The sequence below is a fragment of the Seriola lalandi genome, unplaced genomic scaffold (genome assembly GCF_002814215.2).
Source record: "Seriola lalandi dorsalis isolate HSWRI2012SDOR001 ecotype SW California unplaced genomic scaffold, Sedor1 jcf7180002054563, whole genome shotgun sequence".
Taxonomy (NCBI): Eukaryota; Metazoa; Chordata; class Actinopteri; order Carangiformes; family Carangidae; genus Seriola; species Seriola lalandi.
In genome coordinates, this window is record NW_019525116.1 from 1,782,460 (window position 1) to 1,797,109 (window position 14,650).

The 14,650-nt window shown below is 40.4% G+C and overlaps 2 protein-coding genes across 2 annotated transcripts; both read left to right on the forward strand.

The window, feature by feature from the left end:
* The first annotated feature begins 1,928 nt into the window (after positions 1-1,928).
* On the forward strand, positions 1,929-7,717 carry LOC111662499 (glutaryl-CoA dehydrogenase, mitochondrial). The gene is made up of 12 exons (XM_023416379.2): positions 1,929-2,084; positions 2,665-2,780; positions 3,401-3,433; positions 3,548-3,688; positions 3,865-3,927; positions 4,148-4,318; positions 4,487-4,616; positions 5,392-5,608; positions 5,845-5,948; positions 6,158-6,283; positions 6,666-6,826; positions 7,007-7,717. The coding sequence occupies exons 1-12, from the start codon at positions 1,930-1,932 to the stop codon at positions 7,078-7,080; spliced, it is 1,491 nt and encodes a 496-aa protein (XP_023272147.2). The 5' UTR covers position 1,929; the 3' UTR covers positions 7,081-7,717.
* A 3,724-nt stretch (positions 7,718-11,441) lies between these two features.
* Positions 11,442-13,890, forward strand: LOC147818557 (uncharacterized). Its single transcript, XM_087176666.1, has 3 exons — positions 11,442-11,762; positions 11,857-12,232; positions 13,218-13,890. The coding sequence occupies exons 2-3, from the start codon at positions 12,004-12,006 to the stop codon at positions 13,520-13,522; spliced, it is 534 nt and encodes a 177-aa protein (XP_087032792.1). The 5' UTR covers positions 11,442-11,762; positions 11,857-12,003; the 3' UTR covers positions 13,523-13,890.
* Positions 13,891-14,650: the final 760 nt, after the last annotated feature.

The window sequence follows — 14,650 nt, forward strand, 5'->3', positions numbered from 1 at the left end:
CTGACTCTGCACTCTGTGAGTCACGACAGCTGCTAGTGGGCTGCAGAGGAGGTGTAACATCTCATTTAGCTCAAGTAAAAATACCTATCCCAATTTAAAAATGCCCCATCAAAGTAAAAACCATCTGTTCATAACTGAACTAAGGTAAAAAAAAAATACAGTATTATATGAAAAATGTAAAGTTAAACAACTGGTAACCCTTTAAATTACAGGCCGTTAATTACGTTAATTGTGTAGTAATTAGTAGTAATTATGTAGTAATGTGAAGAAATTACCAAGAAATAACAGTCAAGTAGCCCATTGATTATGTAGTCATTTTGTGGCAATGGTATAATAGTTAGCATTGAAAGTATAATTACGGTAATTATATGGGAATTGTTATAGTAAGTATAATAGCCCACATACATGGTAAGACAGGAGTGTCGTTTCTGAATAGGCTACCCATAATATAAACAGTATTAATAGCCTATCCCTTATTGCATTGTGAGCAGGCTGTTAGCAGGTAATTCCAAGTCTCATATTTTCACTGTCAACATGTCAACATTGGTTTCCTCCACACAGCCAAGTACTTTCAGTGTAATAAACCTAATGTATTTGTAATTTCTACATTCTTACCTTTCAATAAGCCAAGATGACTGGTGGTAGCCACTGCAAAAGTTGTAATTAATGTAATAAACAGACTATTTTTAAGTCAATTTAAAGATGCACAACACAAACTGCTTACAATATGACTATTCTCATGTTTACAAAACACTCCAATGTCTAACAATGACTGCCACTTGTAGGGAAACAATGTTCTCCTGGTAATATAAAACAGTTTAATAAGTTATATATGCATGGACTGTGTAAACAACAAACAACATAGATTTAGTTAAGAGCAGAGATGCACCTTGAACCCAGACTCAGTTTTTAAAAGGGAGAGTGGATTAAAAGTTAAGAAACGAGGTCAATAGAAGTAATGGAAAACCTTATGCCCCTGCAGATTCCACCCCACTGGAGCCTCCCAAAATATAAGGCTCGTGAACTACTTCTGAAAGTCAGGTTTTTTGTCTCACATCAAAGTTAGGTGAAAAGTATTTTTCTGGTAACCTGCACACAGCAATATACTGTATATATCTCTCTATATATATCTATATATATATAGCCTTAAATGTTCACCCAACAGATTAAGTAACCTTAATCACCTTGATGAATAGCTACATACATGAAATTGATTCCCGATAACCCATAACCGTTATGAATTATGTCCATTATTTAGACAGTTTGTTTAGTTATTTAGCTTAGTACGTTTGTTGAAAACACTCAACCTTTACTTTGAAGACGAACTGTCTGTGTTTCTGGCTCTCGACTCTCAACTGGTTGCAGTCATAGACTGTACGACTGAAATAAAATCTGTTTAGCCTCCTCCAAACACTATACAGAGGATAAATCAACTTAAAAAAAATGATACGACATGTCCTTGCGTAGCTCTGTTAAGTCTCATCATCCTGCAGTCAGGAGTGCAAATATGAGAACAATTGGAGTGCTTAGCGTGTTACGATCTGGACTTAAGGGAATGACCTAGTAGGAAGTTAGCACTGTCATCTTCCTTGGAGCTGGAGTGATTTTATTTTTTAATTTTTTGATTCATTTATTTTTTAATTTTTTCTAGCTGGAGTGACTTTATTCTGGAACCTCAAGCTTGGACGTGACCACGCCTCCATCATTCACTCCCCTGCTAACGAGCCAATCATGCTCCATCCCTAGTAGCTGAAGTATCCTTAAAAGGCAGCCATCTTCAGTGATGAAAACTGGCCACATACAAAGAGTTAATCCATATTTTTATGTCGTAGTCTCAGATTTTACATGTACTGTCTTCACATAAACGAAATGTTTCATTTGTTACAAGAATAGCTGACCACCATTTAACCACTAGAAAGTAGTTTAATGATGACGCCACACTCAACATGGCCGTGCTGCATGCAGCTAGGAGTGCTTTACGTGATGACGTCAGGTTGTGTTTTGACGTTGAGTTTCGCTGCACCGTCGGCCAGAGAGGCAGAAAAGGGAAACCAGGACAAGGGTTGTTGTCCCACTCAACAGAGGTAAATTCTCCTTATACACCTGCCACTATGGTTTCAATAGCTACTCACAACACACAGTGCTCATATAACACATCTATATTATAATTATTCAGAAATTATGTTATTAACACCCAAGTTACTTGCTAACTATCATGGACTAGCGCTATTAGCTTGTAGCTACAGTGAAGTAACTTAACGCAACACAGGTTGGCTGAGATAGCCTAGCTTGGCTAAATACCAAACCTGGTTGGCTGTGTGGACTAACATCTGTTTGCTGTGACAGGTTGTTTCATTAGATATTACAGTGAAGACTTTGACATGGGCAATTGATAATGAAACTGACTCAGCAGCAGTTACTACTACTAGCTACTACAGTCAGTATTCACTTTCTTTCAAGCCCTACATTCCTACATTGTAAAGTCACTGAAAGTCTATTGGTCATGGGGCCAGAAACCAATTCAAGATCAATGTAACACCTTCCACTATGGACCACCAGTTGAACGTTATTGTCATGACTTCCACTGCAAACTACTACCGGGATGGCTGTTTTTATATCTTGTAATACACCAGTTTAGTCAGTTATGGTCTCTTTATTTTATAGACTAATTTCAACCATGGCATTGAGAAGCGCAGTGTGCCGTCTCTTGGTCAACCCTCAGAGATGTGCCATCATCTCAGCTTCCAGAGCACAGGGAACTGCAGCACCTGCCAGATGGGGTAAGTACAATGACATCATGCCAGCCCAAAGGAATTATTAGCATTGGTGTTTGGTGGTCACAACATCCCAAAAACATCATATAATAATGAGGAGGTTACTCATAGCTGTGTGCAGATGTGACAGTACTTGCATATATTTGGGAAGAGACTTTCAATTGTATGTTTTAATGCGTTAAGTCCCACAAATCAAATGTAAAACCACATTGTAGAGATGCTGGGTTATAGCTGATGTCTGCAAATGTAAATGGTGATGATGAAATTAACCTTCATTACTTTTCTTTTTTATCGTTATTGCATGAAGAGTCACTTGAAATCCACAGGGAGATTTATGGTAGAATTTATTATGAGGCCTTGTTTAAAACAGCACAAAAAATAGTGTATAATTATTTATAAATATTAAGGAAGTGTAATTAAATGTACCTTAGACTTACACAGTGCTCTAACTCAAAATAACATTTGTATTCCCTTAAAAATGTAGTTTTAATCCGTGTTTTATCTGCTACTTGTATTTTTTTAATTACATATATTTTTATCACTTTTATTACATAAAAATGACGACAGATTATATCCTTACATTTCTTGAATAATATTTATAATTTTACTGGTTTGTATTTTCACAGATGCAGAGAAGGTTGAACAGAAGTCTAAAGCACGTAGGTGTTGCTAAAATTGTCAGTCCTTGATCATTTGAAATTGAAACTCTTTCCAGAACTTATTTTAAACTGACTGTAAAGGTTATAATTGTTCTGATTCTAAATGTCTGGCAGCTAAGGTCCAGTTCAACTGGCGTGATGCCCTGGAGCTGGAGGGACTGCTGACAGAGGAGGAGATCATGATCAGGGACTCCTTCCGGACATACTGCCAAGAGAAACTCATGCCTCGCATCGTGATGGCAAACAGAAATGAAGGTGAGAAACTCAGTGCAGTCAGTGTATTTTTTTTGTTCATGCATAATGTCTGTAAGTCTGATGGTTTAGTCTAATCAAAGTTTCTTAATGAGATCCTGATATGTAATTAATGTGAACATGCTGTCTGCTGAAATAAAGAAATGCAGCTCCTGTAACTTGCCCTCGTTTTCTTTCAGTGTTCCACAGAGAAATTGTGTCAGAGATGGGAGAGATGGGTGTTTTGGGCCCAACCATTAAAGGTCAGCGTTAACAAGTCCACTTGATTTGACTTGCACCATGCACACTGTTCACTACTCACTGCATTTATGTTACGGTGGAAATAATATATATATATATATATATATATGCCACATTTCTCTCACATAAATCTGAAATCAACATCATCTGCACACTTGTCATCTGTATTTGTTGTTTGTTTTTGAGAAATCTGTAACTCCTCTTCCTGCATTTGATATAAAGGTTATGGTTGTGCTGGGACAAGCTACGTGGCCTATGGTTTGATTGCCAAGGAAGTAGAGAGAGTGGACAGCGGCTATCGCTCGGTTATGAGTGTGCAGTCGTCACTGGTCATGCACCCCATTAATGCCTATGGCACAGAGGAGCAGAAACAGAAGTACCTCCCCAAGCTGGGTAAGATGAGAACAACAATATTTTTATTTATTAATATGTCAACAACAGATAAGTGAAAACTGAAATGGTTTATGGTAATGATATTTTTATTCTGTTCTGATGAGTCCACTGAGCTCCTGGTTTATTCCTGGGTTGTAATCACCCCCTTGATCTCTCTGTCAATCCCAGCTCGTGGAGAGATCCTGGGTTGTTTCGGCTTGACGGAGCCAAACCATGGTAGTGACCCCAGCAGCATGGAAACCAGAGCAAAATACAATCCGTCCAGTCGCACCTATACTCTCACTGGCTCAAAGACCTGGTGAGTAGTTTGCTGTCTATGTGGAAAGTATCGGAGAGGCTTTCTGAGAAAATGTCTCAGTAAATAGCTTCTCATTGGAGAAGAAATGTTGTTGAATTTAGACTTCATTGATATAAACATGGTAAATAAAATAAGAGAAACACTTATCAGTATCATACAGCACCACCATGTTATCTAAAACTTTAGTGAACATGTCTGTGATCACCTGAATAATAATAACACAGTTACATAAAGTATCTGATTGTAATATCAGATTTATTTACACCCAATTGTTCCGACTTTATCTGGTCACAAAGAATAATATGAAAAAAATAATAAGCTCAACAACCATTAGTGACCTTTCAGTGAGCTCAGTTAAACGTTGTGTTCCTTTCTTTCTTTTCGCCTGATTTATTCTTTAAGAATCTTGTGCAACCTTCCTGTTACAAGTTCAAGGTTTTTGTTGTGGCACAGGACTCGATGTGTCATCAGTTGACCACAAGGTGGAGCGCTTCACAGTTAAAGTTCTCTTGGCTATAAAACTGGCATACACATACCAGGATTTACATAGGCCATGTTTGATGATTGGAGGAGTGTACTTATTTATTTTCGATCAATTTTATAACTTCAGGAAAATAAATAAGTCTAATATGTTGTCTGTTCTGTCAACAAATGTGAACAAGTACCCACCATTGTACTGCAGCATTGCTACATATCAACGTTCTTCACTGGCTACAGAAAAAAGTAGTCTTACCCGTTCATACAATAAGGTTTCTCCCTTTCCTTCCACCTTCAGGATCACCAACTCTCCAGTGGCAGACATTGCTGTAGTTTGGGCCAAATGTGATGATGGGAAGGTGCGTGGCTTCATCCTGGAGCGCGGCATGAAGGGTCTCGCCACACCTAAGATCGAGGGGAAGTTCTCCCTGAGAGCCTCCGCCACCGGCATGATCCTCATGGACGAGGTGGAGGTTCCTGAGGAGAACCTGCTGCCTAAAGTATCTGGCCTTGCGGTGAGTGGAGTGAAACGATGAATATTATTGATGCAGTAACGTGTGTATGGACGATACAGAATCATTGTACATCTTAGTTCTATTACATTCATAATATACCCATGAAATAAAGTTGATGATTTAACAACTTGTATATTTCCTAAAGGGATTTTAGCTTAATGTGACACTTAATAAACTTAGAATTGTAGACTACACACAGGAGTAATCATTCATCACACTCACTTTGCTGCTTCCAGGGTCCTTTCGGCTGCTTGAACAACGCCCGTTACGGTATCGCATGGGGAGCTCTGGGTGCTGCAGAGTTCTGTTTCCATGCAGCTCGTCAGTACACACTCGACAGGTCAGATGTCACAGATGAAAATGCATAAGTGTCTTGATCTCCAGTAACTGAAGTCTGAATACTTCAATAAGTTAAAATATTTACATGGTGCAATATATTCCAGCACAATCCGCTAAACGATATTTGTTCATCAAAGTGCAGATTTTTAAATTTAATTTGGTCAGATGTTTTCATGATAGAAGATAACATTGTGTTGTTCTCTAAACCAGAATCCAGTTTGGCGTGCCGCTGGCAAGGAATCAGCTGATGCAGAAGAAAATGGCCGACATGCTGACTGAGATCACCATCGGCCTACAATCGTGTCTGCAGCTGGGACGACTCATCGATGAGAAAAAGTAACTTTATCCTCAAACTGAAGTTTATTAAAGGGGATGTCACGTGGTCCCTCTGACCTCTTTCTGTCAGGTTGAGGGAAATTATTTTCCCCTCTGTGGTTCTCAACAGTGTCAAACTCAAACTATACATGTCATGAAACCATTAGAGAGCAGTAGAGGTTGGCCTCTGTGTGCATTGCATACACTACAGAGATACAACTGACACTGAATCAAAACCGAGTGATCAGAAACTTTACTGTTTTTAAAGAATAATGAGAATTATCTATTATGGTCTGTTCTACTGGCTAAAATGTAAAATCCATCAGCTACAATCCGCCACACAAACAACCCTGTGTACTCCTAATGAAAAACTGCAGAAACAAACATGGTGTTTCCTGAACAGAGCGGCCCCAGAGATGATATCCATGCTCAAGAGGAACAGCTGCGGTAAAGCCCTGGACATCGCCAGGCAGGCCAGAGACATGCTGGGAGGAAACGGCATCGCAGACGAGTACCACATCATCCGCCACGTCATGAACCTGGAAGCTGTCAACACATACGAAGGTGAGGAGGAGGAGGATGAGGATGGAGGGAGGGAGCAGTAACAGAACCGAGTTAGAAGAGTTTAAATTTGGCTTTAGTTCCACATGAGACTTGCATACGTATATTAAACATGTCGAATGTGTCTTGAGTGCATTATGAAGTTAGATGTGGACTGTTGATATTTACTGTCTCCTCTTGCAGGTACTCATGACATCCACGCTCTGATCCTGGGCAGAGCCATCACCGGACTGCAGTCCTTCACTGTGGACAAATAGATCCGACCTCTCAGCGGACACCCAGCCAGCGCGACTCGGGCCAACTCACAAACAGTTTTCAGATAGTTTGGATGAAGTGTCATCTGCATAATGGCAACATTTGTATTCTCTCAGGTTTGTAGAATATATATTGAGTGCTTTATTTTGAGAGAAAGAACAAGTCAAGTCTGTCACCAAACTTGTGAAGTGAAGTGTGATTAATTCAGACGTCGATCTTCAAAGAGGGCTATTTTTCTACTCTCCGTCACAACAATGTGGCAGTGGTTTCTTTTTCAGCTCCCCATTTCCCACTTATGGACTTTCATTGTCATTCACAAACTATGAATAGATCGAATGAGGTCAAGATCTAGATTTATTGTTGGTTACTGATGTATGCAAAGTTGATACTGTAATTACAAAGCCACAAAGCATAAATTCCCGCAACTCATTTGGAATCACCTGCAGAGCTTTTGTGTTTTTAATTTGATCCAATTATGCGAATGTTGTCACTGTATAATTTGGTGTATTTTACAGTTACTATTGTGAGTACTTGTAGCACTTTACTGGCTCTAACACTAAGATGTCATAAGTTTGCATGGTTTTCCAGAGGTCAAAGATGTTGATCCAAGATCTAAATAAAGAAAAGTTATTTAAGTTATTCAAGTGTCTGCATGAAGAATGAAATGCAAGTTGGATAAGGTAAGAAACACCTTTCTAGCCAGCTGTTATTTGATCCAGAGTACATCACAGTGAAAAATCAATCATTATTCTTGAGGTGTTTGAATGTTACCACCATAGGTTCTCCTACACATCTGGAAAGGGGGGGGGGTTCAGATGGTTACAGTCTACAACCTCACGACTAGATGCCACTAAATCCTACACACTTGGTCCTTCAAAGCTCATGTTTTACCGCATCATTCACACTGTTTAATCTGCACAAAAAGTTAAGTTTGGTTTTTAGGTCGTCTAAGGGAGATAAAAAGCATAATTCTCAAAATGTTAAACTGTTCCTTTAAGTGAAGGATCTAAATGTTTCCTGCACCAGTGACGGCTGTTACGAAACCAATACCAAGTAAAAGTTATAATGCAACAAAATCCAGGAATGAATGTACTCTACAGAGATCCAGACACACTCCATCCTTTCATCCCTCACTTAAAGACTCTCTCTCTCCTTTTCTACCTCACTTCATGTCCAGGACAGTTAAGGAGACGTGAACCCCACAAAATGTTCTCAGTTCTGAGAAGATAATCTCTGGGTGTTTTTGGTTTTTTTTCTTTTTTTCCTCGTTCAATTTGAATCCATCAGGGCCTGAGGGATGTTGGGGTGGGCAGTGCTGCTGGACAGATAAAGACCTCCATCCTCTCCAGCTTCATTGCATGTCTGCCTCTGCCCCTTTGAAGTGGAGGGTATTAAAGAGCCGGCAAATCCCTGGCCGTACATGATGCCCAGGCGTGTTCTACATGGTGCTTACATAAGGAAATTACTTCTCCATTTTTTTTTTTTTTTTTTTTGGCCAATAGCCTTTCATCTTTTGGGGCATGTGTAGCTGTGACTCACTGTGACAAATTGCACCCCGAGTGGACTGTTTGTTCTGTGTCCTTTCTGTCAGGGATGATGGAGGATGGCGTGGTGGTTCCCTCGTGATGTGAGATGAAATTAATTGTTGAAAGAAAGAGGGCTGCAGTCTCCTGGATTCGCTCGTGCTCTCTCATATCCTCTCATCCACACATTAGCAGCAGCTATGGCAGACTAATACTCAGATAATTAGGATGCTTTTCATTTACAATAATCATCTGGATTATAACCTCAGTCATTTGGAAGCGCTGTCAAAGTGACGCGGCGCTATTGATAAACTTTTGGAGCATTTAATTAGGACACACACACTGATCCTCTGACTACACCAAAAATACAAGATTATGATTTATTTGGGATTTGTGCTGCAGCCTTTGTGGGATAGGTTAAATGCACATCTTCAATTTTAAATGATGCTACATGTCAAAAATTTGCAGATTTTCAACTTGAATGTTGTAATTTCCTGACAATTTTTAATTGACTGAGGAAGTTGGTGTTGCAACAGCGATCAACCTTGATCAAGGTGGCTCAAGCTATGCCATGTTGGGTCCTTGAATTTGTTGAATTTGGGCCTTGAAAGTCCTGGAAAAAGCCTTTTAATATGTGATCATGAAGGTGTTTGACTAATATGTCTCCACCTGGCCAGATGTTGTGAGGATGATCTTGAGCACATCACACATCACACATCAGCTGTCAGACACTGGATCTGACCACTGCTTTGGTGATTAAAGTATTGTTATATGCTGCAGCAGCAGAAATTGCCTCCAACAATAGGACCTGTCCCACACTGCAGACCACTGGGCAGGAGAAACTGTAATACCCCCCTCTTTTGTTTAAAGTTTCAAGTCTATTGTAACACAAATACTTAGGTATGGTCAGACTTATGCTTTGTTGCACCTCTGTAATCACACCCAACAGTGATGTCATGGTGTACACACGACATCTTGGAGTACACTGCGACATCACTGCAGCGAGCTTTTGTTGGCGGCCATTTTCCTCGGACATCAAACTCGGGGTGGGAAGCTGAAATGCTGTGTTGATGTTGTACTGCTGTGCTCCAGGTTGCAAGTCGTATAAACATAGAGATTCTGAAAAATATTTTCAATTTGATGCTTCGCGATCGATGAGTGACGGAAAAGACAACAGATATGCTAACGTTAGCATTCATTCATTTCTTAGCTAACATTACCGTTTGAGAGTGCTACATGACCCAGTAGGAAAGGAATAAATTAATTCTCAAATTACGCAGATCTGGGAAACATTTCTTTCAGCCTGGAAGTAAACCATACTGGATGTAACCAAGCTAGCAATGTAACATTAGCTGACTTGCTATCTTTTCACTTGGTTAAGTTTGCAGTGATACACTTGCTCCGCTGTCATATTACTGTAAATTGATGCAGGTTGATTATGAAACTATATAACATAAGTTAATGCTTAATATTTGCACAAGCCAGTGGATTCATTTGTCATCTGACAACTTTTGTAGAGCCAACATGTTTATTATTATTTATGTTTATTGCAAACTTCACGTTTGCTAGCCTAGCATTAGCTAACAGTGTTTCCATCTGCCCCGTTTATCAATGTGGTCAAAAGGAAAGTGAAGGTAAACAAGTCAAGTTTTTCAAACATCTTGCCATTCTCCCACAGGATTTATTCACAGACATTTAAGTGTTCAAGGTTTCCCACCGTCAGCATGATGTCAGAGGAAAATGGCCGCCGTGTCAATATGGTCTATAAAACTCTTTTTTTAAAGTGACTCTCTTTGCGATTCACATGGTTTTGCTTCATGCTGTTCTGCTGATAGCTGACAGAAATGAAAACTATACGTCAGATTCATGAATTGTGCGCACCTGTGTTCTTAGATTGATGAATGCCAATCTCCTCATGGATTGAAAGCGTGTGCCAGTTGGCCCTAATTAGCATAACGCCCGAAAATGCCGTTAAAAAGGGCGCGAGACTGGAGGCTCGTGTGCAGACACAGACGGAAGTCATAAAGAGACACCGAAAGGGAAAGTTGAGAAAAAGGTCAAAACGAAAATCTAAAGACGAGCACCGGAATCAAAACGCAAAAGCAACTTTAGTAGTTATGAAGTGGAGGTACCGCAGCAGGAAGTGAGCCGCAAACGAGCGGTTAAGTGTTAATGTAGCGTTCATTTATTTTAAAAGAGCATAATGTTTTGTAAAATAACAAAAGCTATTTTTATTAAAATATTATTTTAATTTAAATAATATTATATTATATAACTGTACAACAGAAGAAAATGCAATAACCACTTATTTTGCTCAAACATGTCAGCACTCAAATGTGCGTAAAAGTGCGTAGATTCTGTTCTAAGCACAAATCTCAAATAAGAAAACATTGGTGAATGTCAGAATCTTTGTCGAAAGTGCGTAAGTGGGTTTTAAGAAGAAAATTCTTATTAAGAACTGTTGGTGAATGAGGCCCAATGTGTATTGGTGAATAAGTCAGAAAACACCGTAGTGCAACTTTAAAGTTAATTGTTGTTAAGTTGCACTTTAAGGTATTTTTTAACCCAGCACTTTTAAGTGTTTGAGCAGGTGTCCACTGTCTGCGTGATATACAGGTTGCCACTTTCATTCTCAGGTGAAAATAGTGCATGTGGGAGGAATTACCCTGGTTTAATGATGTTACACCTGAAGCACGGAGGTCATACTGGGGTGTGGGTGTAATAGACTGTAACATGGAGTAACTGTTCATGTTCCTGCCCGCCTCCACACCCGGGCACACACACCTTACATCAGGGAAACTCTAAAGAACTTGGATCAGTACAAATAGCTCTCCACTCATCGGAAAGGACTTGGTTTGTTTCCTACGAGGAGATTTATAGGTAACTTGAAGGAATTAAGGGCACGGTGACAGCGGCAATATACGCAGGAGCGTGTCAGAGGCATGTGGAGGGAGCTGCGGCGCGGCGGGCGGTGGGCGGACCCGACAGCTGATCACTCACGGGCGGCGAGCGGAGCTTCACTTCAGCACCGAGGACAGAGGCGGAGGGAGCCGCTCCTGACCCGAGCATCCACCCCGCGGCTGTTCCACCTGTGGGATTCACTGAACCAGGAAGAAGCATCCCATCAAACACCTTGGATGGATTTGAAGCTGCTGAATAAGGTTGGAGGTGAAATGCAAAGTAATTTAAAATGCTGTTAACCTCTTTTTCGTTTTATTTTTATTTTTTGACATGTTTCTCTTGTTTTCTTTACAGAATTTATCCACTGTCCCACAGCAGTAACTCAGATTTTTGTTTTTTGACTGCTCACTATGGAATATCTCTGTGGTCTTTGGAGGATGGTGTGAGGAGGAAGAAACCAAAGGAGTCCTTCTCATTTGGAATAATCATAAGTCTTTAAACATGAATGGTTATAATTTCACCGGTCTGAACTCCACTGATGAAGCACAGGCTTACCCATACTCGACGTCAATAGACGACCCCCTGTACAGGCAATACAAGCCCCCAGTGAAGGACCTCATCCCTTTGCCAAAGGCGGTGGTGTACCTGCTCATGGCTGCCCTGGTAGTAGTTGGAGTTGCCTATGCTATAGTTGGACATCTCATCAAGGATCTGGCCATTGACATAGCAGGTATGACCTCATAAGAAATTTAATTTAAGATATAGTTACGCTGGTACCACTTTATAATAATACTACCCTTATAAATGATTTATAAATAGTTTACAATTAAGTTATTGTTAACACTTTATAAATCATAAATAAACAATAAAAACAAGTTATAACAGAGTTTTTATACATTTGTTTATATATTAATATATAACTGGTAAAATGAGCTTTATTGTAAAGTGTAAAACATCACTTATTATTCACTTACAAGTTTTTATAACTGGTAAAGGAGTCTCATAGTAACTGAATAATAAATGATTTTTTTCCACTTTACAATAAGGTTCCTTTTACCACTTATACATGTTTGTAACTCATTGGTAAAATAAGGAGCCTGCATCATCGATGTAGGTACGTTACACTTTTATTAGAGTCAGTCCACTCAGGATTATCATTTGTCATGTTGCTCGTGCTCAAATGAAACAGAAACACGGCACATCTGGATGCATGATACTAATGCAAAGACAAGGGGTAGTTTCACATTAGCAGTGTTTCCCACACCTCTGTCACTTGAACTCAAGTATCCCTTCACCAACACCACTATGTTCCAGCTGTGCTCAGATTTTAAACTGGATGTTATTTAACTCTATAAAAGTGGTTTCAGTCATTCAGACTATTACATGTATTTACTTTTGGCTTTTTGTTCATCCAGCTGAAATTATCTCACCATTTATCCACTTTTTAATGTCTGAACATTCATTTATGACTCTTAGCTAATATGATCTATTTCAACAGTTTAGCCATTAGTTTTAGTTAACTGCTAATTTTTCTTCCACTCACTCTCATTCTCAACAAATGTTTTAATGAAATCATATAATATTTTTTTCAAATGACTTGCTGCAGTCAAAAGTACTCACTGGCACATGTACCTCTGGTTGGGAATCACCTCACATCCGTTTGTTATTGGTGGTTTTATTAGATCAAATCTCTAACCAATGCCTCCCTTGTTTAGAATGCGTGTTGGGTCCGACTGGTGATGAAGATATAGACAAAGACAACAACGCGCACCGCATGGCCCCCAGCCATCCTCCCTCTGCACATCCATTTGCCCACAATGCCTTCCACGTGTGGGACCAGGACGACGTGGTCATCTCCATCCCCCACGATCAAAGCCCCCAGACCAGCCCGCTGCTGCTGGCTGCCATTCCCTACATGCCCTCTTTCTTCCCACACACCCACAGCCCGACCAGCCACAGCCCTATGGCCTTCTCTGGCAGCCCAGGACTGACCACGGAGACCAGCATCCCGAGGGAATAAATACTTGGGATATGTGGCGGGTCAAGAGGTCGTTATCATATATGTGTAGAAACCCCCCGTTTCATGTTCCCCTCCTCTGCCAGCAGACATACAATAATACTGGGAGATCATCTGTGTCCTGTCTTACATTGTAAATGAGAAAGTGTCTCACACATGTCGTATCAACAGAAAAGTCAAAGCAAACACCCTGAAGGACATCCCAAGGACACAAAGGACTACTGAAGATCATTGTCTCTGTGTGCCTGAGCTTCACTGAGAAGCTGTTAGACACGTTAGATGAAGTTTAGCAGACACTACATGTGTTCTGGGTACCGTACAGAAAACCTACCGTCTTACTTCTCTGTGGATGAAATAAAGGTTTTTTTCTAAACAAAGCACAATGTCAGAGTGGAGCTGGAGCTGCTGACCGTTCAGTGTGAGTGACTTGTGTTTGTATCAGCAGGGTGAGATTGAAAGATTGTCCATCTGTTGCACCGATATAATCCACCTGCGCAACAAGAGACGAGTGAGAACAGATCACCAGTCGTGACACTTCAGTTACTGCTGTTACTTTAAAGTTCTGAACAATAAGGTTCAGGAGATCAGTATCTGTAGGTGTCGCGTCCACAAAGCTGCTTCCAGCCGGTAAACCAGCCGACCAGCTGGCTGTCTCTCACACTTTGGTAAAATGTTATTTCAAGACACTGAGGGATTAGCTTAAGAGGAAGACTTAACAGAGTTCCAGCAATTCACAACATGTACACAACACAACTTAATCCTGCGGCCTTTATCGCAGGTGTCACGCGCACTCATGGACATCCCCGACACCCCCCCCCCCCCCCCCCTCCCTCCTCCGTCTGGTACGCAGAGCCTATCAGCACAGCTTATAGCACAAAAGTGTATGTGGCATGCTGGGAAAGTGAGCCAAGTTCTCATTTAAGACCAGGTCACTGCAGCTTCTATTCCTGGACGTCATCGTGTGTTCAGCGAGGAGAAAGGAAAACTTACAATGACTAATTTTGCCGCCGCATTTAAAATCCCTTTAATCAAGTCAGAAGGAATTTTTATGCAAATTAAACAAAGGCCTGAAACACATTTGAAACACACAGCTACAAAATCCAGAACACCCTCAGGTTAATGTCGTTTGGC

What these genes read in the sequence shown, in the direction of transcription:
- LOC111662499 (XM_023416379.2), top strand. Translation starts at nt 1,930, where the DNA reads ATGACGCCACACTCAACATGGCCGTGCTGCATGCAGCTAGGAGTGCTT. An exon ending in TGCAGCACCTGCCAGATGGG is followed by an intron (nt 2,781 to 3,400) that starts GTAAGTACAATG and finishes GTATTTTCACAG; the next exon opens with ATGCAGAGAAGGTTGAACAG. An exon ending in CGACTCATCGATGAGAAAAA is followed by an intron (nt 6,284 to 6,665) that starts GTAACTTTATCC and finishes TTTCCTGAACAG; the next exon opens with AGCGGCCCCAGAGATGATAT.
- LOC147818557 (XM_087176666.1), top strand. Translation starts at nt 12,004, where the DNA reads ATGAATGGTTATAATTTCACCGGTCTGAACTCCACTGATGAAGCACAG. An exon ending in TCTGGCCATTGACATAGCAG is followed by an intron (nt 12,233 to 13,217) that starts GTATGACCTCAT and finishes TCCCTTGTTTAG; the next exon opens with AATGCGTGTTGGGTCCGACT.